The sequence below is a fragment of the Cannabis sativa genome, chromosome X (genome assembly GCF_029168945.1).
Source record: "Cannabis sativa cultivar Pink pepper isolate KNU-18-1 chromosome X, ASM2916894v1, whole genome shotgun sequence".
Classification (NCBI taxonomy): Eukaryota; Viridiplantae; Streptophyta; class Magnoliopsida; order Rosales; family Cannabaceae; genus Cannabis; species Cannabis sativa.
The window spans coordinates 55,280,526-55,306,926 of NC_083610.1; the positions used below are offsets into that span (position 1 = coordinate 55,280,526).

The 26,401-nt window shown below is 31.7% G+C and overlaps 1 protein-coding gene and 2 long non-coding RNA genes across 3 annotated transcripts; 2 read left to right on the forward strand and 1 right to left on the reverse strand.

Annotated features, from left to right (window-relative positions):
* Window positions 1-855: 855 nt before the first annotated feature.
* On the forward strand, window positions 856-2,202 carry LOC133031893 (uncharacterized). The gene is made up of 3 exons (XR_009684940.1): window positions 856-1,418; window positions 1,480-1,680; window positions 1,863-2,202. It is a non-coding gene; the product is annotated as an uncharacterized LOC133031893 (long non-coding RNA).
* A 3,726-nt stretch (window positions 2,203-5,928) lies between these two features.
* On the reverse strand, window positions 5,929-6,890 carry LOC133032518 (uncharacterized). The gene is made up of 2 exons (XR_009685148.1): window positions 6,572-6,890; window positions 5,929-6,501 (listed from the first exon to the last, which is right to left on the reverse strand). It is a non-coding gene; the product is annotated as an uncharacterized LOC133032518 (long non-coding RNA).
* A 10,373-nt stretch (window positions 6,891-17,263) lies between these two features.
* On the forward strand, window positions 17,264-21,690 carry LOC115706853 (serine/threonine-protein kinase TOR-like). The gene is made up of 7 exons (XM_061106619.1): window positions 17,264-17,814; window positions 19,300-19,409; window positions 19,498-19,671; window positions 19,996-20,061; window positions 20,592-20,660; window positions 20,745-20,855; window positions 21,197-21,690. Exons 2-7 carry the CDS (start codon window positions 19,398-19,400, stop codon window positions 21,350-21,352), a joined length of 588 nt encoding a protein of 195 aa, XP_060962602.1. The 5' UTR covers window positions 17,264-17,814; window positions 19,300-19,397; the 3' UTR covers window positions 21,353-21,690.
* The last annotated feature ends 4,711 nt before the right edge of the window (window positions 21,691-26,401 follow it).

A 26,401-nucleotide genomic window follows, 5' to 3' on the forward strand; every position in this document is an offset into this window, starting at 1 on the left:
ATCTGAATAGTAATTAATAAAGTTGAAATCCGAAAATTCCATTAAAATGATGAATAACAATTTAGTAAACTAATAGAATCACACTTATTAATTAATTAGGCATACAATAAAAATGGTACATTTAAAAATTAGCAATACAATCTACATGAAATAAATGCATACATGTAGGCATTTTTGCACCATTTGTGCCTATTTTAAATTCTTCTAAGCATACGGGACAATTTTCATCTAAACACTTATCATTTTCTCCAACTAAATAAGCATTAAGGTAAGAAATTACAATGCCGGCATTATCCGTAAATAGAAACCAATCCTCATCATTAGCCATGTATGCTTTTTAATTTGTAGCTGTATTTATCAATGTTGTAAAGAATAATTAATGAATTATAAAATATCAACAAATAACAGTTAAATAAAATAGTATATTATAATATAATTAAAATGAATAACATCATAATTAAGTGTATCAATTAAATTAAAGGTTAAACCTATAAACAAATTAATACAAATTGTTTTTGATAGTTTGGCTCAGCTGCTCCTACACGAGGTCCAAACCCTATTATCTTTTTTGGCCATTTTTATTGCATTATATTATCAGTTATAAGAGGAATAGAATTTACATCTTTTTTTATATAAAAAGAGATATCTACATAAAAATAAATCATTAATTATTTAGCTAAAGACTATCCTAAAATACATACAAATATTTATTAATTATGATATATGACTATATTTGACTAATACAGCAGGTGCTTACTGTATAATTTTTATTATTATTATGATTACCATGTGTATCATATCTGTATAGAGTTATAATTACTATATATATTTTTTCTACACGAGGTCCAAGTTGCATAGTCAAAAAGGGTCAAACTAAGATTCTTTCTATCAATTAGTTCAGCCCAACAAGAGATGAGATCAGCCCAATACACAAACAAACAAAGAAACCCTAATGCCATAACCCTACTATAAAAGGTAAATTTCCAAAACACTAATAACTACTTCATCCGTTCATCTCAACTTCCCTCATTCAAATTTTTCCAAACTTCTTCTCCTTCCTCAAAGTTTCTTTCTTTTTCTTCAACCTTACAGTCGCACCTCTACAATGGTTTCTAGGGTTAGGGTTCGCTCAAGATGTCAACTTCTCTTCTTCTTCTTCCTACCGCAGCTACCCCAAGAAAAGAGAAGCCCTAAATGGCAAGCCCTAAGTAATTTTCCATCTAATTATAATATCACTTAGGGCAGCCATTATTTTCTCTAAAAAATTCCTAATTATGAAATCTTCTTCTCCTCTCTTCTTATGGGAGAAGCTAGAATTTTTATGGTTGAGTAATTTTATTATGGTCGATGGTGGTAATGGTGGCGCCGTTAGTGTTCGTGGGTGGAGAATGTTTGGCCATTCACACTAAATCTCACAGGTATACGCTTTGTATGGTTCTATGTTTTTTTTCTGTTACATAGAAGCCATTTTTTTTATAGGAAATCAAAGATTGAAGGAAAGGTATAGAGAATGGCAGAGGAAGAAGACTCCTCTTTATCTATCGATTTTCTTCAAAAGTCGATTCTTTTTGCTTTAAAAAAATGATTGAAGGGAAGGCCATAGAGAAAGGGAGGGGAAGCAGAGCAAGAGGACTAATCTTATCATAGTCCAGTAATGAAAATAATCAAAGATAATTCCAGGTTTGTAGTTCTGTTACCTTATATATAATGTATATATAAATCAAATATATAATATACATATATAAAATAAAATTTCTTTCAATTTCCTTCTTTCAATCTGCTATTAAATTTATTAAGTTTTCTCTATAAATTTATTGGTATTAAATTTACAATAATGAAGCGTAAAAAAAATACCTTTACAGATTGCAGCGAGAACTTTGCAGATTTTATCAGATTATAAGGCTTCAAGAATGAGTGGAAATTAATTTGGAAGGCGGTAGCACACAAAGTTTTTGATTTGTATAATTGTTGCAAAAATGTTTAATTTTTCATGTATAACATGTGTAAATGAATGAGTGATTCTGTGAATAGGTATCTTCCGATTCCGAATAATTATGTCGTTTTGTATAATTATCGTAAATGGTTTCTTTTCAGTTGTGTATGAATAAATGTCTGTTAAAGTTAACTTGTTTTTGAGTATATTATGTTAAATAGATAACAAACTGTTAAAAGGACACAACAAAAACCGTTACATAGCCATTTTATATAAGGTAAGATATAAAAGACATACACTTTAATTATGTGAGATTTTTTTCAAAATAAAATAAATCATATAACATTTTTTATTGAGACAAAATATAAAACTCTACAATTATTTTAAAATAAAAAATAATAAAAATATCATCTAAACTCACTTGCACTTTTTTTAGACTATAGAATATATATTAATAAATTAATATTTACTATTATACATTATAGATGAGATGAATTTGAAATTATAAATTAATTAATTGAAACAAATAAAAAATAAAAAAATGATTTATTTATAATTGTTTATTGAAATTTTTGAAAAACTAATTATAAATAATCAGAACTTAAGAAATAAACAATTAAACGAGAAAAAAATAAAAAGACGCAAATAGTTTTGACGTGGTTAGGGCGTTAACTAGCCTTACTTCACGAGTCGATGCTACTAAATAGTTCTTTACCTTAAAAATCCTTTGGAAATACAATAAATATATGTAATATCCTGAAAAATGTTACTATATGTAATTTGACATATTTTATTAAATATGTAATTATATGAATATTAGAGTAACATTATAATCTTACTTAAGCCAATTATGAGATAATTCGAGATTTTTGAGTAAATGAATAATTGAACGTAATTATTAATTATGGAGATTTTATTAGAACATGTGGGTATTATATATACTATTTTTAAAATAAAATATTTTTGGGTTCGGCGACCATAGAAACTCGATGGTTTGACCAAGGATATCACGACGATAATAGAATGAGTTTTATTAGAATTGTACCGATTTATTTAGTATTCTCGTAGTGTCAGATTAATTGGGGTAGTTAGCATTAACCAAAGTACCCCTAAATTATAAGCTAGATTAAGTGGTTGATTGAGGGTAAAATAGTCTTTTGCTAAGTTTTATTGTTTTGTTTTATTTGATAACCTAGAAAATACTAGCTGAGTTATTAGATTTGTTAAATTAGTTTTATTTGGTCAGATAATTAAGAATTAAAATCAAAAAATAATAAAATTTAGCACAAACCTATCACCTCTCTCTCTCTCTCTCTCTCTCTCTCTCTCTCTCTCTCTCTCTCTCTCTCTCTCTCTCTCTCTCTCTCTCTCTCTCTCTCTCTCTCTCTCTCTCCTGTTTGGCTCAAGGAAACCAGCAAAATACAAGGAAAAACTCAGCTCAAATTCTTCATTTCTTGTCAATTTTTTCAGTCCTAGGAGTTATCCAACTTGAGATAAACTTTTCTTGGTACTCTTGAAGGTTTTACGGTTTCAAAGTTAGGTTTTGAAGAGGGTTTTTGATAAATTCTGTTCTATGTATGCTTACTTTGTTAGAGCTTGTTTTTAGATGTTAATTAGGGTTGTTTAAGCTTTAATTTAATGATTTTAGGTCTGTTGTGTTAAGAGTGGGGTAGTTTACTCAGAAACTCACTCAATAATGGTGAGTCACTAATATTGATGCATTTTTGTGTTTTGAGTGATGATGTATGTTTAACTATTACAAAAGTGGCTTTTTCTATCAGTTTATAACTGTCTTTTATACTATTTCCTAACAGTTCCGTATATCGTTGGCTATGTGGACGTCATAAAAATACAAAATTTTAAAAGATGTTTTATAACTGTTGGAAAAAAGTCACTTTAAATGACGATTTACAAATGTTGGAGTAAAAGTTTCTTTAAATGATTATTTATAACTGTTGACAAAAATATTATGTAGATGAAATTGAATTACTTGTTTATATATTTTTTTAATAATAAATATATATAATAATATTAATTTTCATCAAAAAATAAATAATATTAATTAAAATAAATAAAATTAAATATTTTCAAATTTCAGAAGAGATACAATTCAAAAAAAAAAAAATACTACAAATGCAAAATAAATTTTATATAAAAAATAAATACTAAATATCAATATTACAACCTAAGTGAAACTGATTAAAAAAACTTAAGTGAATTTGTACGCCTGGCGATGGCCTTCAAGCCAAAAACGAGCCTCTCCTTGATGGCAACCCTAACCAGGCCCGTCGATAGCCTTTCTCCGACCGTCCAAGCCAAAAATGAGCCTCGACTTCACTCCCCTTGATGGCAACCCACACCAGGCCCAGCGATGGCCTTCCTTCGGCCATCCAAGCCAAAAACTAGTCTCGCCTCTTTCCCATCCCTTCCCCCTCAAATCTCTCTCTCCTTTGTTCTCTACACGGTAGCGACCTCTAGTTCTCTCTAGCCCAAACAAACCCCAAAAAGCTTAACCCCAACCTTCTAATCTCGACCTCACCCCCTCTCTCCTTGTCTCTTTTTCTCTCGGCTCATATCGAACGAGCCTTGTCCGGTGGCTTCTTCTGCCTATCGATAATGGAGCCACACCCAACGACAGGGTTCAACTCCCTCGAAAGCCCGTGGTCAAGACTATTCCACCGTAAAATCCTTTGCAGCTTCATGCTCTGATCTAAGTACTTTGAGGCTCTTTCACAATATAGTCTTGAGTTAGAATGATAAATGAGAAGAGAGGGAGGCAGCATGTTATTTGTTAGGGTTAGAAAATAAATGTGAATAAGATGGAAAGAGAAAGAGATTTTTAGGGTTTTTTATTTTATATAATAATAAAAAAAATAAAATATATAAGTGAGAGAGAAATAATATAATAATAATAATAATAATAAATATTTACTCTTTATAGGCTGAAAAGAATCTTTCCAATATTTAATAATTGTACGGAATACTAACTATATCCAACAATATATAACTAACAAGTATAAACTGTTGGGATTCACTATTTTTTAAAGAAAAAATCATTTAATATTGTCTATGGTTCTCCACTGTTAGCATTGGTTTTTTCTAATAGTAAGCCATTGGGAAGAAAAAAATTCGCTTACTTTTTTCAATAGTTTTCATAATTGACCCTCTTTAATTGTTGGAAAAAGTCTATTTTGTAGTACTGTATGCTGTTAAACTAATCTGGAAGGTTTCAATAGGTTTGGAAGAACTTTGGGTTGGTTTTGGTGTAAAAACTAAAAGTTAAAGTTATCCGTTTGTGTTGTAGGAAACGGTTAACCGTTTGACCCAGTAGGGAACCCCATTTTTCTAAAAACAATTAGTCGTTTGGGTATTTTGAGTTTAGGGCCTATTACAGGTTTGCTTAAGTTATTTATCAAGTTGTCATTGTCGCATTACAAGAAAAAGTTGTTGTGCCAGTGACTAAGCTCGCCGGAGTAAGTAAGAGTAGCTCATTGACATAGTTTTATCGGTGACATTTTGTACCAGCAATGATTCGTGGGCATATCACCTTTCACTACTACAAAATTTACTATTCACGTCTGTTTTTAAGTGACACTTAAAGAATTTACGTCAGTTTTCTAAACTGACGTATATACCGTAGTCGCAAATAGTTTTTATTAGCGTCATTTTCCAAACGACGCAAAAAAACAATTTTTGACATTTATAAACTGACGCTAAATAATTACTTTTCTATTTTATTTTAAGCGTCGTTAAAAAATGACGCTAAATGTTTCATGGCATTTTAAAACTGTCACAAAAAACTTATTCCGTCGGTTTAAAAATGCCATATTTATTACGAAAATACTTTTTTTTTTACCTATTACGTCACTTATAAAATGAAGCACAAATATAAGTAAGGGAAAATTACAAATTTTTCATGCAATTTTCCCCACCTGCATTATCAAATTTTAGAATAACTCTATATAATAGTAAATACATAATACAAAAAAAAAAAATTAAAATAACATTTCGAAAACTTATATAAAATTAGTAATCGATTCTATTAACTAATCACACAATACCAAAATTGTTAATAAAATCGATTCTAAAACTTAAATTCCATGTATATCGTAAACTAAATATAAACTAATAATATATGCAAAAGATAACAATAATCATAAAACTTGTTACTCATGTATTATAACAAAAGTGTAGTAACCTTAAGTACTTAATCTATAATCAAAGGCTTCACAAATTCGGCCCACTCATCCCGTACGGCATTGATCTCCTCGTTACTATAGGGAGCATCTAACTTGAACTGTAAAACAAAAGATAAAAAAAAACATTAATCATTATATTAAAAGTATATATAATTAAAATACAAACTAAATAAAGAAGAGTAGTTATTCATGTTTACATGATTTTTTAAAAAACTTGTAGGATTAACAATTGTCATGAAACTCTGGATAATCTTCATAACATAATAACCACATTGTACTCCATCCGGCTGCTGTCGACACGTGTATTGGTTGATTTTTACTGGACCCTTGTTTCGTATATTTTTTTCGATCCTGTACATGTCCACAACACTAAACAAAAAAGAAATTAATTAATGAATTGATTTGTAACATAATCTAAATTTAAAAAATTATAACTTACTTTTGGATACATTTCATAATATCAGATCGGATAAAGTCATTCGTCGAGTTAAGATATGCAACACTTTGAGTATTGGCATGAATCATAATTGTCAACCAGTGATCACTACAGAACAAAACATGTTAATTCAGTCAACTCACTAATCGATCCATTAGTTTGTTACATTTATTAATATAAAAACATACTTACTCTGAATTCCACGGACATATCAACCATTGTTCAGGTTGCATACCCATTATTCGCTGACATAGATTCTCTAAACGTTGTTTGAGTTTACCAGCTTCAGTTGACACCGAAGCAGGATTATTAAATGCATATGTATTCCTCAACCCACCAAGATTAAATGTGTGTTCTTGCAAATAACTAAATTAAAACAAATTATTAATAAACAGTTGTATATATAATTTTTAACTTAGATATTAACTTAGTTATTAACTATTATACCTGCATCAAAGAGACATAACAATATTTCCAATCTTATAGAGCTCGCACACATCTTCCACCTCGTCAGTGCTGATCCAACACTCTTGGCCTTCTCCTCCGAACACTTCCGGTTTAATATAGTATCTCTTTGATTTCTTAGCAAGCCAATTCTTCACAATCTTTGAAAGTCCAGACAATAATTGTGTCTTTGCAGGCGAAATGTACCGTTTGACAGACTGTTTATTAGGCCCCTTTGGGTTTATCGGTGGCTGAGTCGGTGGAGCCAAATGATCTCTTGAAACTTTCTTCTTTCCTTTCATCAATATCAAACAATTAATTACAATTTCAAAATATAATAATATTGACAACCTAAGATGCAATTTTAAGGTTTTTGTAAGAAATTATTAGCATCCAAGAGTTTAGAAAACATAAAGTCATAAATCATAATAGATTTGTTTTCTCCTGAGGTTAAAGCCTTAAAATACTGACAAAACTAGCTTTGAATAGATCATGGCCACAAAATCTTCACCAATAATGCATTCCCATCCCACTAGACACTATCATTAGCTTCTTTAAAAAGAAAGTATCACCAAATAACTATTTGAGTTCAACCTACTCATTATTCAAGAAAATATACTTGAAAAGGAAAAAAATGATGTACCTTTGCTAAATCATCTGGATGTATGTTGATTAGGTTCTTTGGCCAAGCTACAAAATTGTTTACAGCTAAACCAACTGTGTCGAAGCCTTCATGTTCTATAGGGCATGGTAGAATGGCATTTTCTTCAACCACCTTCTCAATAAAGACACGTTTAAAATCATCAAACTTCTTTTTTACTCCATGTATTATAATATTGTCTTCTTTGTCTGCCTTTTCAAGTTTGACATAACCTGATGCAACTAAGGGCGGATCTTTTTCTTTGGGATCAATCAGGTACATATCACACCTCAATCTCTTCATTTGCAAACAAAACAAGAGACAGACAAAATTTATTTTAAAAAGAACTTAAATAATATGATATAAAAATTAAACATGCATAATGAAAATTATTTTAAAAAGCAAGTAAATAATACATTATCAGAAGTAACAGGAGATGGTGCTGGTGGAGCGACAAGTGGAGGTGTTGGAACAGAGGCCTTGGGAGCTGGTGGAGCAAAGGCCTTGGGAGCTGGTGGAGCAGAGGCCCTGACAGTTGGTGGAGTAGGGGCCCTGACAGTTGGTGGAGCAGAGGCCCTGGCAGTAGGTGTTGCTCCTAGAACTGAGGTAACAACAGCAAAAGTGTTGGATATTATTTTACTAGGATCTTAGATCTATTCACAAGTATGTTGATTAACACCCTAAATATGAACTTTCTAAAACGATGAAATAAACACATATAAAGTTTAGTAAACCTTACATTGGGTGTAGCGGAATAATATGACTCCTTCCGTTCAGATCTCTAACCCTTGTATCCTTTCTGTCCCAGAGTATTATCAAGATCTGAACCTGGATCTCTTTCTCTGATTCTTTAGTGCTGAAACTCCTTCTTGCTGAAATTCTTTCTTCACAATCTTCCTCACTATGATTGAGGTATCACTTGCTGTGTGTGGGCACTACTCTAATCACTAAGTGTTTCGAAATCTTAAGGAAGAAGAGAGAGAGGGAGTGGTCGGCCAAGGTATAGAGAGAGAGGCTCAGGTTTTTCTGAATGAAAAGTGTGTAATTTTCCTGAAGCCTTCACTATCTATTTATAGCATTCCACCAGGATTAAGTTTGAATTATTTGGCATTAAAATAATGAAAATATCAGAGGATAATTCTTATAAAAGTGGCCGGCCATGGCAGTATGGATTTGGGCCTCACTTTTTGCAATTTTGCAGTTTTATCACTTTTGCATCTGATTTTCTCAAAAACCCCAATTTTCTAAGTCAACCATTTAAATGCCAATTCTAACTATTTAATAACTATAAATAATTATTAAATAATATTGTCATTTATCATATTTATTAATTGAACCATACAAAGTATCATAATTAACGAATATGCCCCTAAAACTCTTTCTTTACAATTTTGCCCTTACTCAGTGAAAAATTCACAAATAGACATAGTCTAATTTGAGAATTATGATTGATTAATCAAAACCAATTATATGAGTCTTACAAGCAATATTATCTCAACTAGTGGGAGGACCATGGGTCTATATAACCAAGCTTCCAATAAGTAGATCAAGAATTTATTACTTAAATTCACTAACTTATTAATTCTTCGTTGAATCCACGCATAGAACTTAGAATTGCACTCTCAGTATATAGAATGCTCTATATGTTCCACCATATAGACACATCATTAGTTATCCATTGTTATAATCCTAATTTGATCAATGATCCTCTATATGAATGATCTACACTGTAAAGGGATTAGATTACCGTTACACCCTACTATGTATTTTATCCTTAAAACACTTGACCCCGTATAAATGATATTTCAGCTTATGTGAAATGAGTACTCCACCATTTATTTTCGTTTGGTCAAGCTCGAAAGAGATCATCCTTTGCTTACTATTCGCCAGATAGAAGCTATAGATTCCATGTTTATGTTAGCGCTCCCACTCAATTGCACTACCGTGTTCCCAAAATATACGTATCACCCTGACCTAAAAGTAGGCTTAACTAACAAATCAAAGAACACGAATAGCCTCATGAGATTGAGCCTAATCATAACAGGATTAAGATCATTTGATCTAGGATCAACTAGGCGATATTGACTTGAATAGATATTACGGTAAGTTTAATAAATCTAAGTCAAAGTTCAATATCGGTCCCTTCCGAAGCATACTCCATCCATCCAACCTGAGCTTTACTTTAACCAATGTTCTGGAAAGAACATAGCATTTCTCCAAATGCAAGTAAACTCTTGTTGTAGATTATCATATCAGTAAAACCCTGTGTCTGATAAATCTAGGAAACTTTATTCACATAGTCATGTTTACTTTCCAAAGTGTTGACAACACAATAAACAGGATCAAGTATGTGAAAAGGGTTTCAGATGAATTTATAAATCAAATAGACAAGCAATTGATAAGGTGAACCAAAACATACACAAATGAATGAAAAATACTTTTGTTTCTTTATTGATGTTGAATAAAATAGATTACATTGAAATGGAGTTTTATTTAGGGCATAAAACCCAACAAAAAGTTGGTTCGTTGGATGCTCCCCCAACACCTGAACCAGATGCAAGTGAGGTGCCCGCAACATCACTTTGGCTTTGGACTATTTGGAGGAGTTTATTTAATAATTCGTCTTGTCTATGACGATGTTCCTCTGACTCTTCAAGTCGCTTCTCCACCTCACTCATACGATCATTGTCATCGACTCTCTTTCTTTCAGGACGTGGGGTTTTGAAAAACTGTGTCTGTGTGACACCACCCCCCGTTCCTCTAACACGTCCTCCATGCTCTTCTGTTCCCAAGGCTAGAGTGAGTATGTCTTTTGAGCCTTCTACTAATATTGTCCCCTCCTCAACTTGCTTTCGTATATCAGCCTACATTCAAGAAAGTAAAATTTGTAAGAATTTGAACAACATAAAAGTGTTTAAGGATTTGATCAAGCACATATATGATAAATGGAACTTACAATTCGGTCAGCAACCTCCTAAGCAGGGTCATGGAGCTCGCCGTTTTTGTTCTTGTGTATTCTAATCCACAAGTCTGCCCTGTCATATATAGTCAGCTGGTGGCCCAACTCTTTCTCCAACTTTTCTTCAACTTTCTTAACACCACCTCGGCCCGCATGGTGATTGTATGTATTTTGACTCCTGATATCTTGCATTTTCTTTCTCTTTTTTTGCCCATTCAGGACTACATCTTTTGGCGACAAATTCTTTCCAGTCTTTGGGCTTGTAAAATGAAGCATAAGCATCTGGAGGACGATCGAGCATTGCTGGAACTTTATCTTTGTATTTTAAAATTAGGTTTCTTGTTAGGAATGCTTTCCAGTCTTTCCATCTTCGTCCAGCAGTTTTTAAGGTAGAATGCTTAGCTTCTGAGCCTAACTTGAACATTGACTGCAAGAATTAGCAATAATAGTTAGAATGACATTAAATATTCAACTACATAAGCAAATTAATCTTAGCTATTAGCATTACCTTGACGTACTCCTATAATAGATTTTTAAATTCCATTGGAACTTTTCTCCAATCATTGTATGCCAGTGGAAGATTTCGTCTTGCATACAAGCTAATCTGGCTAACCAGTTCATTTGCAGTGTCCCCAATGCACTGGCCCCATTGGTTGTACTCGACTTCGAGAAGTATTCCTTCACTCATATTCTTTATATGCTTCAGACCGTTATATGCCCCCCTACCATTTTTCTTCTTTGGTTGTGAATCAGGGTCAGGTTCCGGTTCTGGTGCAGCTGGATCAGATTCAGATTCACCACCAATGGATTGTCCCCAAAGGGCAAAATCATCATCATAGTCATCGGGGTCATCCATAGTCAATGTACCTACATATTAAAGCAAAATAATAATATATAAAAGTAACATAGAAATTTAGATTAGGCGCAAAAAAATATAAAATAATATAAAACAAAACACACCAATATTTATAGATTGATAGTTTACTCAATCCATAATCCTTCACCGTCTTCACGAGAAGAAATGATTTCGACCCGAACGGCGACATCAATTGGTGGTGGATTGATTTCAAAAGTTTTATCATTGAGATATAAATCTCCACCAGACTCTTGGTAATCATAATCTTTTGGTTGTGTTGTTAGAACAACTGACCAGCGACCATCTAGTGGGTCACTCATATAAAATACTTGTTTTGCCTGGGATGCCATTATAAATCGATTAGACTTGTTTCCTACTCGATTCAAGTCCACTAGCTTGAATCCAAACTCATCTTCTTTAACTCCATTATCACTCCTCACCCAATCACAAAGAAAAACGGGGATTCGAAAGCTAATGCAATCTAATTCCCAAATTTTTTTGATTACACCATAAAAGGTCATATCACATTCAATAGGGTTTTTGTCTTTTGAACTAGCTACTTGGATAGCACTAGCAACAATCATGACACCACTATTTTGTGTTTTTCTAGAAGCATCACGATCTTTCGTGTTAAATTGAGTACTATTTATGTAGTATGATTGATACTTTACTACAGTAGATGAAGGAAAATGCGATATCAAAAGTAGCAACTGAGATATATTGTTCGGGGAGTCACTCATTTCCACAATCACCTAGCATAAATGAAATTAATTAGTAGTTACATTAAATGATTTTGAAAAAAATACCAATTTCAAATCACTCGGTATTGCATAATACCTTTTCTTTCAACCATGTACTAAAATTTCAATAATGTTCATCTTGCACCCATTTGTGATTCCTCGACTTACTAGGATAAGTAGTCTTGATCCAATCAAAATGTTTCCTTCAAGATGTAGTTAAACATTATTCTTATTAGTACACTTTTGATTTGAATTGAATATTAAAAATTAAATTAAACTTACTCAATGTACGGTTGAACCTCATCAACATTTTGCAAAACGAGTCGGTGTGCTTCATCTCGATCAGCTCGACTTACGTCGCAAACAGAAACACCCCGACCCCCTTTACTAATTTCATTATCAATTCGAGGAAGACACGACCCAACAGTTGCTACATTTGACAAGAAGTCTGAACAAAATTCTACAGCCTCTTCAACGATGTAAGATTCAGCAATTGAACCCTCTGGCCTGCTTCTGTTTCTTACATAACCCTTTAGGATTTTCATGTACCGTTCCATTGGGTACATCCATCTCAAATACACTGGCCCACACATTTTTACCTCTCTCACCAGATGAACAGTTAAGTGGATCATTATGTCAAAAAAGGATGGAGGAAAAAATTGTTCTAAATAACACAACACTTCAACAATTTCTAATCAGAGATTTTCTAACTTTGACACATCTACCACTTTGCAACAAAGAGATTTAAAGAATAAACATAACCTGGTGATAGCATAGCGAACTTTCTTAGGTAAAACAGAACGGATACTCACCGGCAGAATATGTTGCATCAGTATATGATGATCGTGAGACTTCACTCCAGAAAAAATTAATTTGTCCATATCTACCAAATTGGAGATATCTGAAGAATACCCTTCGGGTACTTTAACGTGAGACAATGATGTACAGAAAGGTCGTTTTTCTTCCTTAGTCAGGGCATAACACGCCGGTGGTAAAAAAGTTCGTTTACCAACAATTTCTGGTTGTAAATTTCCTCTAATCTGTTGGAATTATATTTTACCAGGATCTTAGATCTACTCACAAGTATGTTGATTTAACAACCTAAATATGAACTTCTAAAACGATGAAAAAAACACATAAAAGTTAAGAATAACTTACAGTGATGGCAGCGGAATTAAGTGTCTCCTTCCACTCAGATCTCTAACCCTTGATTCCTGTCTGTAGCAGAGTATAATCAAGATCTGAGCCCGAATGTCCTTCAGTTGGATGTGATCCTTCACAGTCTTCCAAACTATGATTGAGGTATTGAGTGATGTGTGTGGGCACTTCTCTCTCACAAGGGAATTCGAAATTTCTCTCTTCTTTTCTCTCTTATTTTCGCAGGTTATGATGCATACAAGAGAAGAGAACAAGGGCTGCTATATATAGGGAGGAGGGAGAGCACAACTTTCTAAATAAGCAGTTTCCTCTTTTACTGTGTAATTGATTAACTGCCTTATTTAGTGTGATCCACCACTTTCCTATTTTTGCTAGGCTTTGATTAGCAATTACATGGCAATTAAAATTGAAAATAATAATTGGGAAACAAGCAAGCATGTGGCCGGCCATGGTGTGTATGGGCCGCCTCACATGGATTTTGCAGTTTCCTCAATTTTATTTCTATTTCTCCAAAAATGCTATTTTTCCAATTCTAATCATTTAAATGCCAAAACTAATTATTTAATAACTAAAATAGATTATTAAATAATATTGTCATTTAAAATAATTATTAATTAGACATCCAAAGTCTCTTAATTAGTAATTAAACCTAGAAACCCTTTTATTTACAATTTCATCCTTAAACTGTGAGAATTCACAAATTAGACATAGTCTAACTTTTAGAATTATAATTGATTAATCATAAATCAATTATGGAGTCTTACAAACAGTATAGTCTCAACTAGAATGGGGACCATGGATCTATATGCTGAGCTTCCAATAAGTTGAACCGATTTACCAAGTAAATCCCTAACTTATTAATTCCTTGTTGAATCCACTCTTAGAACTTGGAATTGCACTCTCAGACTTATATAGAGCATATTATATGTTTCACGATATCAATATGCTATCTCATTTAACCATTGTTATAATCTTAATGTTATTAAAAGATCCTCTATATAGATGATTTACATCGAGATGGGACAAATTTACCGTTTACACCCCTCAATGTATTTTGCCCCTTTGAACACTTAGTTGCCTGTAAATGATGTTTTAGTGATCTAATATATAGTCACTGAAACAAGAGCTCATCCATTTACTTCTATTTAACTAAGCTTGAAGGGAATCATCACTTTACTTCTATACACCAGTAGAAGCTATAGATTCCATATTTATGTTCAGCACTCCCACTCAGTTATGCTATCATGTTCCCAAAATATACGTATCACCCTGACCCAAAAGTAGGCTTAACTAATAAATCAAAGAACATGAATAGCACTCCTGAGATTGAGCCTAAGCATATCAGGATTTAGATTCTCTTAATCTAAGATCAACTTCTGATATTGACTTGGAAAGATACAACGGTAAGTTTATATCTTATCTAAGTTCCATATCGGTCCAGTCCAATGCATACTCCATACATTCGAAACTAGTATACTTTACCAATGTCCTGGAAAAGTAGGCTTAACTAATAAATCAAAGAACATGAATAGCACTCCTGAGATTGAGCCTAAGCATATCAGGATTTAGATTCTCTTAATCTAAGATCAACTTCTGATATTGACTTGGAAAGATTCAACGGTAAGTTTATAATATCTTATCTAAGTTCAATATCGGTCCAGTCCAATGTATACTCCACACATTCGAAACTAGTATACTTTACCAATGTCCTGGAAAGAACATAACACTTACTCCAAGTGTAAGTATACTTCATCGCTGATTATCACATCAGTGTAAATCCAAAACATTGTTGAACAGGGACCAAATATTTTGAATCATATAATCACAATCACATTCCACTATATTGACAATACTATAATTGTGAATAACTATATGTTCTGGATTTAACTGATTTTATGCATATATCAAGTATATATATTAAACCATAAACATGTAACATACATGTAATCATAAATCACTTCAAAATTCTAAATTGATAACTATTCAGATTGTAATGGATTTTATTTAGGGCACAACACCCAACATAATCCCCATCTCTTTCAAATCTAGACGGGATTTAATTCCATCTTTACTCCGACCAGGAATATTAAACAAGGTATTAATTAAGCTATCTGAGACATTTTTCTCAATATGCATCACATCTAAATTGTGACGTAAAACCAAATGCTCCCAATACTCAAGCTAAAAAAATATTGATTTTTTCTTCCACGGTCCCTGAGGTTCATTTGTGACACCCTTACCTCCTTTTCTTTTCTTCGATTTTGACTTTCGCTTTCCAAGATTGAATTGAATTTTATTCAATTTTTCTACCAATTGTCTTTCGCTTAAAGGTGGGGGAGGCATTTCAAATTCTTTCTTACCGTCAAATGCCTTTTTCCAGGTCCGAAATACATGTTCGGGTGGCAAAAACTTTCGATGTCTCATATAACAAATTTTTCTCGAATGTGTTAAATAGCGAGAGCATGTTTTCTCTTCACAGATAGGACATGCATTATAACCTTTCACACTGTAGCCAGAAAGATTCCCGAAAGAAGGAAAATCATTGATGGTCCACAATAACATGGCCCTAAGATTGAATGCTTCATTCCTAAAGGCATCATATGCATTAACACCGTCATACCACAATTTACTTAAATCATCAATAAGAGGAGCTAAGTATACATCAATTGTTAGAAATTATTTTACGAGGATCTAGATTTACTACCATGTATGTTTCATTAACATCCTAATATGAATTCTAAAACAATGAAATAAACACATATAAAGTTTAGGAAACCTTACATTGGGTGCAGCAGGATATAATGACTCCTTCCGTTCAGATCTCTAGCCCTTGATTCCTTTCTGTAGCAGAGCATCACCAAGATCTGAACCTGGATCTCTTTCTCTCCTTCCTTTGATGCTGATTCTCCTTCTTGTTGTTTGGAATCTCCTACAGTCTTACACACTATGATTGAGATACCACTTGATGTGTGTGGGCACTACTCTATCACTCAAGGTTTGAAATTTAGAGAAGAAAAGAGAAGGGAAGTGGTTCAGCCTATAGAGAAAAGAATAGGAGGCTCAAATTTCATCTGACAGAATTAACAAAGTTAAGTGTGAATGAGAGCCATCACTATCTATTTATAGGTAACCACCTAGGTTTAAGTTAAAATTATTTAGCATTAAAATAATGAAAAAATAAATGATAAAAGCCTATAAGAGTGGCCGGCCATGGGCTTTAGATAATGGGCCTCACTTATGCAATTTTGCTGTTTTATCATTTTTGCATCTCATTTTCTCAAAAACGCCAATTTTCAAATTCAACCATTTAAATGCCCATTCTAATTATTTAATAACTACAAATTAATTATCAAATAATATTTTCATTTAATATAATTAGACATATCAAGTCTCTTAATTAATAAATAAACCTAGAATCTCTTTTCTTTACAATTTTGCCCTTGCTTAGTGAAAATTCATAAAGTAGACATAGCCTAACTTTAGAATTATAATTGATTAATTAAAATTAATTAACGGAGTCTTACAAGCAGTATGGTCTCAACTAGTATGGGGACCATGGGCTTATATTTCCGAGCTTCCAATAAGTCGAACCGAATTTACCAAGTAAATTCCCTAACTTATTAATTCCTTATTGAATCCACACTTAGAACTTGGAATTGCACTCTCAGTCATATAGAACGCTCTATATGTTCCACGATATAGATACGTCATTAGTTATCCATTGTTATAATCCTAATTTGATCAATGACCCTCTAATAGATGATCTACATTGAATAGGCACTAAGTTACCGTTACACCTTCAATGTATTTTATCCTTAAAACACTTAGCTCCCACTACTACAAAATTCACTATTCACGTCGGTCAACGCGACTGTTCATCGCGTTGACTGACGTGAATAGTACCATATTCAATATATACGTCATTTGTAAAATGTCACAAAAAATAGATAAATTGCGTCGGTTATATATCCCTCACTAATTACCCAACCGACGGTAAAAGTCAAAAAATTGAAAAACTTTGTTCATTATTAACGTCGTTTTAAAAGCCTCACGAATGCTTTGTGTGGCATTTTAAAACCGACGGTAAAGATTTTGCGAGTGTGAGAAAACGACGCAAATCCTCCTATTGTTCAATACTTACCCCCAAATCGACGAACTGGTCTCCAACTTTTCCCTCTCTTTCATTTTCATTTTCGAACAGCGCCTCTCTTTCCCTCTCTTTCTCTGAAGGTCTGAAGGTCTCCCAACTGCGATTTCGAACCGGCGTAGGTCTCCCACCTCCGTAAGTCTCTCTCTTTCTCTCTTGCGTTCTCTCTCTCTCTCTCTCTCTCTCTCTCTCTCTCAGTCTCTCGTGCTCTGTGTTATAACAGCTCTTGCGCGTCCTCAGCTCTGAAGGTCTCGAACATGGGATGCGATTTCGAACCGGTGTAGGTCTCCTCTCCCACCTCCGTAAGTCTCTCTCTTTCCCTCTCTTTCTCTCTTGCGTTCTCTCAACTAATCTCTCTCTCAGCTAGTCTCTAGTGCTCTATGTTATAACAATAACAGTTGGTTTTTCTTCTCTGATTTTAATTTGGGTTTCTGGCTATAGGCTTCATTTCATATAGATTTTCAGATTTGGGATTTTGTTTTAGCTTTAGTATAAATGCCATGACTTTCCTTATGACTGAAAACAAAACAAAAATTATTTCTTTTCCCCAAGTATTATATGCTCTGTTTTGATGAAAGATGCAAGTGAAGATTGTTGATTATAGCAAGTTAGACGCTCCCTCTAGTAATATGATAAAACGTTACTGTTTCTTATATGTCACATTGGAAATGTAAGTGCTTGCATTTACCTTGGTAATTTCACCCTCCTATAATTATCATGATGTATTGGATTGTGTTTACGGGTTATTGTAATTTGTTAGTCTAATTAGCTTAAAAAAAAAATACTGTATATTGACAACTTTGAGGCTGTTTGGCAAACATTTGTGTTTCTCTTTCCTCTTTCCTTGAATTAAAAAAATCTGAATATTTTTTCAAAAACATTCATGGTAGAAGGTTTTTTGTTATGTCTTTTCATTTTGTTGTTTTAATTTGTAATCATTTTTGTTTTTAAGTTTGAAATGTAATGTCAAATGAGTTTGATTTGTCATCTCCTTGTCTCATTCTCTTTTTCCCTACTTTTGCTTTCCATACTTCTCCTTCCTTCCTTTCAGTACTCTATCTTCCACTTTCTCTCTACTACCTCTCTTATCCCTCGTTCTTACCATTTCCTTTCTTCGTTTCTTTCTTGATATAATACTATGTTTTAATATGTCAATATGTAGTTGGGTTTTCCAATGTTACATTCTTATAATAACAATTTTAAGAAGTAGTAGTTGCCAAGTGTATTCTGTTTTGTATAAAAAAGAAAATAAGAAAAGAAATATAGTTAACAAGCACTCTTTTTATTTATTTATTTATAATTTAATCATAAATGAATAAGAAAATACCTCTAATTTTCTGTTTTAAAAATTACAAAATAAATGTAGTATTTTTAGTTTAATATTAGCATAATTTTACTGTACTTTTGTTCCTTGTTTTAATTAAAGGTGGTGCCCATCATACCTTATATTTTTGTACATTATAGCTAAAAGAAAAGGACCAAGCTTTTTAATTTCTGTTTTTTTCCTTGTTAATAAAATTCTGAAAGTCAAGGTTTGCAATTTCAATGTGCAAATAGATTGCTTGTCGAGTATTGTTAACCTGTATGCTCTTCTGATTGCTTGGCCTCCCAAGAGAGAAAAAAAAGTTTGGATTAGAGCTTTTTGCCGTCTTATTTTTTTTATCTGCCATCTCATATTTTATTTTCAGTGAAGCATCACAACTATTACTTGATTTGATTTGCAATTTTTGTATTTGAAACTTTATAGCTATGCATTGTCATAAGGCTTCGTTTGGTATCTTATGTAGGCCGCATGAGATGCCTTGCTGCTTTGGCTAGGTAGGAAGAACTTAACAACTTTTGCAAGGAATATTGGAGTCCTGCTGAACCTGCTACTCGACTAGAAATGGCACCAATGGTCAGTTTGTGGTTTTTGCTGTCCTTAACTTCTTGACTATATTGATAATAATCCTTGATTGTATTCATAATAGATTTTATTGTGTCAGGCTGCAAATGCTGCTTGGAATATGGGGGAGTGGGATCAAATGGCTGAATATGTGTCTCGGTTAGATGATGGTGATGAAACTAAACTAAGGGGATTGGCGAATACTGCTGCCAGTGGTGATGGAAGCAGCAACGGTACATTCTTCAGAGCTGTTTTGTTATTTCGAAGAGGGAAGGTATCATTTACTCTAGACTTTTATCCTTACTTTTGGGAACATTGATCTTATTGTTGGAGGGGGAACTTTAGTGTTTTCTATCTGTGTTAATGATGCAAATCTAATTTCTTTTATCTGTTGTTGTTATTGTTATTACTTATTGTTATTGTTGTGGGGACTTATGGACCCCACACCTACTCAACCACTAAGCAATGAACAATGTAAATGATGCAATATTTTATGTAGAAAAGGGCTACTTTTTAGTAGTTCCCTTATTAAAGACATAACTATTTGTCAGTTAATTATACATTTTGTTATCTCTTTTAAATTTAACTTTCTCCCCAGTATGATGAAGCACGCGAATACGTCGAGAGAGCTAGAAAATGCCTGGCGACGGAACTTGCTACTTTAGTAAGTGTTCATTTTATATATATATATATATACATATATATATTTATACTGTGCTCCTCATAAACTGTTATTTCAGCATTCAACCAAAATTTGATATGTTGATTTGTATGGTCAAATTTGGATTGAAAAATATACTTTGTATGTTGATGCCAAGGGGAAGATTTCACCAATGGGTAGATATTAGGATGTAAACTTGAATATTTTTAATATTACTCTAATATAGTTACAATGAAATAAATGTCAGCCTGTTACGTTGTTGTCTTTACATTTTTGCCATGGCAAGGCAACATTTTAGGTGTTTGCGTATCATTATGATTCTTATAACTCCTAAAGACATCTTTAAGTTCCCCGTGTAAAATGAGCTGTATATTTCTGTCAACTATTAGTATTACAGTGCGTCTTTCAATTTTCATGTGGTTTAGCCCTATCACTTGATTTGCAATCCATATGGAAGTGGACTACACTACTCACATGTTATGTGTGAAACTTTTTTGCTTTACATACTATAGTTACACATATATATGTTGTAGGTTTCGGAAAGCTATGAACGAGCTTATACCAATATGGTCCGTGTTCAGCAGCTGTCAGAACTCGAGGAGGTTTGTTTTTTTTTATATTTATATATATATGTTTTTATTCTTTTTCAGTTTTATTTATTGTAGGTATAACATATAAAGTTATAGGTCATTGATTACTGCACGCTTCCTTTGGGAAATTCTGTTGCTGAAGGTCGTCGAGCCCTTATTTGCAACATGTGGACTGAGCGAATACAAGGAGCAAAACGCAATGTTGAGGTAAATTCAGCTATCTTTACTATATTCCACTCGCCACAAATAAACAAATAAGTCAAGAGTATTACAGATAATATATGTAGCTAGACTTGAAATTGGGTATGTAAGCAAACCTTTATTCTTGGAAATTTTCTTCTTGTTAGCAGAAGCTATTAAGTGATTGGAGAGTTCTTTGTTTCATTGTTTAGTAGATGGCTTCTTTTTGTTAAACTGATACAAGAATATATTTATTCAAATTTGTATTTTCATGGTGGGCTTAGTGAATTTGATCTGAAATCTCTTTTATGCATTAAATTCTTGATCTCCTCTTTCTAGTACTTATTCTTTTTCTTTATTTACTTCAGGTTTGGCAAGTACTTTTAGCTGTTAGAGCACTTGTGCTTCCACCTACTGAAGATACGGATAACTGGCTTAAGTTTGCTTCACTATGTCGGCAAAGTGGACGGATTAGTCAAGCTAGGTCCACTCTAGTGAAGCTCTTACAGGTCAGTGGTGTATAATGGCTTTATTGAGGTTGCTATAGTAACGAGTTAGACGTTAGACCCTCCCTATAGTAACGAGGAGATCAATGTTGTACGGGATGAGTGGGCCGAATTTGTGAAGCCTTTGATTATAGATTAAGTACTTAAGGTTACTACACTTTTGTTATAATACATGAGTAACAAGTTTTATGATTATTGTTATCTTTTGCATATGTTATTAGTTTATATTTAGTTTACGATATACATGGAATTTAAGTTTTAGAATCGATTTTATTAACAATTTTGGTATTGTGTGATAAGTTAATAGAATCGATTACTAATTTTATATAAGTTTTAAAAATGTTATTTTAATTTTTTTTGTATTATGTATTTACTATTATATAGAGTTATTCTAAAATTTGATAATGCAGGTGGGAAAAATTGCATGAAAAATTTGTAATTTTCCCTTACTTATATTTGTGCTTCATTTTATAAGTGACGCAATAAGTAAAACAAAAAAGTATTTTCGTAATAGATATGACATTTTTAAACCGACGGAATAAGTTTTTTGTGATAGTTTTAAAATGTCATGAAACATTTAGCGTCATTTTTTAACTGACGCTTAAAATAAAATAGAAAAGTAAGTATTTAGCGTCGGTTTATAAATGTCGAAAAAATTTTTTTGCATCGTTTTGAAAGTGACGCTAATAAAAAACTATTTGCGACTACGGTATATACGTCGGTTTTATAAACCGACGTAAATTCTTTAAGTGACACTTAAAAACAGACGTGAATAGTAAATTTTGTAGTAGTGTCCATATAAATGATATTTCAGCGAAGTGAAATGAGATCTCCACCATTTATCTCTGTTTAGCCAAGCTCGAAGGATATCATCGTTTCACTTCTAAATTCCTTTAGAAGTTATAGACTCCATATTTATGTTAGCGCTCCCACTCAATTATACTATCATGTTCCCAAAATGTACGTATCACCCTGACCCAAAAGTAGGCTTAACTAACAAATCAAAGAACATGTATAATACTCTTAAGATCGAACCTAAACATATCAGGATTAAGATCATTTGATCTAGGATCAACGGGTGATATTGAATTGAATAGATATTATGGTAAATTTTAATATATCTAATCAAAGTTCAATATCAGTCCCTTTCGATGTATACTCCATACATCCGATGCTGGTAAACTTTGCCAATGTCCTGGAAAGGACATAACACTTATCCAAGGTGTAAGAATATCTATCGTTGATTATGATGTCAGTCTAAATCCAGTGAACTGACCAATCAGGGAATAAACTTTCGAACATATAATCAAGATTATATTCCACTATGCTAACAACACTATAATCATTAACAAATTCATATGTTCTGGACTTAAATAGAATTCATACATTATATATATAATCATGAAATAATTCATGTGAACCATGCAACATCAAATGTTATTTCTGATCTTTATTAATAAGTAAATCTGATTATATTGAAATGAGTTTTATATTGAAAAAATCATTGATTTAAGTTGGTCCAAAATTAAAATAAATAATTTTCAACTTTAATCTATTTTTCAAATAAAATTTGAAATTTCTGCATTTAAGAAATGCAATTTCGAAATTGTGGGAAAAAGATTAATAAAATATATTTTGAAAATTATTCAAATTTAAGTTATTCTGAAATAAGATTTCAAACTTAAAATAATTTTCAATTTTAATTAAATAACATGAAAATAATAATATTTAAGTATCATGATGAAAATCAACTTAAATATTTAAATTTTCAATTTAGTTAAATGTATTAAATTCAAGAAATAAATAATTAAGTATAGAGGAGACTTAATTATTAATTCTAGTTTAATACTAGGAAAAATATACTTAACTTAGATTGTACAAAAATTAATTATTAAACAATTAATTTCACAATCTATGATATTTTCCTAATTAAATATTAGAAAAAAATAACTAGTTCTAGAAATAACTATTTAGAATATATTTCATTTACTAAGTGTTTTTCTAAAATTAACTTTAAAATATTAAATGAAAAATTAAATTTCATATATTTTAAAAGTTAATTATGTTGCTAATTCAATTTTAATTAGGTTATACTAATATAATTAACATAATACAATTATTTAAATAAGGCAAATGGGCCTTCACAATTGGGGTAGTTCATGTGAGGGGGAGTTGGGTTCAGTATGTCGTACCCACTTCTATTGGCCCCCAACTCTCACACAAGGCCCAAAAGAGAGGAATTTAACCTTTAAATAAACAATTGTTATTCATTGAATAACCTCAAATCTAATTGGGCCTAAATAAAATTACTTATGTCAAATTTTATTTTAGCAACCTAGTCTATTTACTTAGTAAAACTTAAATGGGCTTCCTATATGCATCTAAGCCCAATAGCAAACATATAGGCTCACACAGGTCAAATGATTTGGATGGGCCCTATCATGTTACTAGGTTTACACAGATGAAAGAAATTGCAAAATTTACCTGTTACAAATTATTTATAAGATCTATTGACAATTGAACTATGATTAAAATCAGATCATTGGATCTGTCAACAAGTTAATCATAGCAATTTAGATCAAATAAATATTAGGTTTGTAAAAATTTTTTTGTATATTAATATATATAAACAAACAATACAAACAAATAACTGATCTGGAATATCTGGGAAGTAAGCTAAAATATCTCAATTTTAAAATTTTTAAAAAAAATTTAAATTTTAAAATAAATATCTTAACTAGAATTCCAATTTAGGTTGTTAGAGAATATTTGAAAAAATTCAAAATTCAACAAACTCCTAAATTTTTTAAATTCTAACAAAAAATCAAAAAATATCTAACCGATTTTTCAAATATCAAGTTTATTCAAAATTTAAATTTATTTGAAATTTCTAATAAGATAATATAATAAAATATCTTGCATTTCAAATTTAGATATTTCATTATTATATTCTAAGTCTTATAATTTAATAAATTTAAATATTACATAAATAAACTAATTGAAAAATAAGATATTTTATATGGTTAGGAAAATAAAATAAAATAATAAGTTTGAAAAAATTGAGGTTTAAAAACTCTAAAATATCTATTCAAACTAAACTAACCAATTTTTCAAATTTCATGTTATTTTTCCCAAAATATAATTTTAATAAAAAAAATGTCTAATAAGATAAAATGTTAAACTTAACATATTCCTAATCTTATAATTTTAATTAATAAAATATATTTTGAAAATAACAAATTTGAAAAAGATATGATATGGTTAGCAAATTTTGAAATTAGTACAAGATTTTTTTAAAAGATAATATTTTAATATCAAAGTAAGATCATTCAAATTTAATAAAAATAATATCTGATCTTATAATTAAAATAAATAAAATAATCTAAAATTTCCAAATTAACCATAAGACTCCTTTGTGAGAAATCAAATTTTCAAAAATCAAAGCCTACTAATTTTAGAAACTAATTTTAATTAATTAAAAAAATAATAAAAATTAATTTTATTCTGACAATTAGATTTTTGATTGAAAATTCAGATTCTACACAAAATTCTACCAAAAATTGGCTTTTGTTTCAATGAAAACGATTTTTGAATCAAAAGTTATGACGAAAACAAGGACGTGGGCGAGGACAGAGGCTCAAGCAGCCTCATTTGACCCAGCATGCTCGGACACGCCTGTTGTCTGAAGCGCTTTTGTCTGAGCGAGCCCAAGTACCGTGCGCGCGCGTGAGTGATTCAAATCCTGATATTTTCGTTCAACGTCAAAAAATCATAACTAATTTATAAAAAATTCAAATTAGGTTCAGTAAAAGCCTAAACTTATTAATTTTTCGTTTAATTTCTAGAAAAAATAATTCCAGATCGAAATAAAAAATATTTCAGTAACATATATTGTGATTTCTAAACTATCATCAAATAAGCACATAAACCACATGAAACCATCCAAATCAACACATAACATCGTTTTAATTCATATTTCATGAAAGCAAATCATTACCATGGCTCTGAGGCTAGTTGTTGGAACTTATTTTACTAGGATCTAGATTTACTATCATGTATGTTTCATTAACATCCTAATATGAATTCTAAAACAATGAAATAAACACATATAAAGTTTAGGAAACCTTACATTGGGTACACCAGAATATAATGACTCCTTCCGTTCAGATCTCTAGCCCTTGATTCCTTTCTGTAGCAGAGCATCACCAAGATCTGAACCTGGATCTCTTTCTCTCCTTCCTTTAATGCTGATTCTCCTTCTTGTTGTTAGGAATCTCCTACAGTCCTACACACTATGATTGAGATACCACTTGATCTGTGTGGACACTACTCTATCACTCAAGGTTCGAAATTTAGAGAAGAAAAGAGAAGGGAAGTGGTTTGGCCTATAGAGAAAAGAATAGGAGGCTCAAATTTCATCTGACAGAATTAACAAAGTTAAGTGTGAATGAGAGCCATCACTATCTATTTATAGGTAACCACCTAGGTTTAAGTTAGAATTATGTAGCGTTAAAATAATGAAAAAATAATGATAAAAGCCTATAAGAGTGGCCGGACATGGGCTTTGGATAATGGGCCTCACTTATGTAATTTTGCTGTTTTATCATTTCTGCATCTCATTTTCTCAAAAACGCCAATTTTCAAATTCAACCATTTAAATGCCAATTCTAATTATTTAATAATTAAAAATTAATTTTCAAATAATATTGTCATTTAATATATTTATTAATTAGACATATAAAGTCTCTTAATTAATAAATAAACCTAGAATCTATTTTCTTTACAATTTTGCCCTTGCTTAGTGAAAATTCATAAAGTAGACATAGTCTAACTTTAGAATTATAATTGATTAATTAAAATCAATTAACCGAGTCTTACAAGCAGTATGGTCTCAACTAGTATGGGGACCATGGGCCTATATTTCCGAGCTTCCAATAAGTCGAACCGAATTTACCAAGTAAATTTCCTAACTTATTAATTCCTTATTGAATCCACACTTAGAACTTGGAATTGCACTCTCAATCATATAGAACGCTCTATATGTTCCACGATATAGATACGTCATTA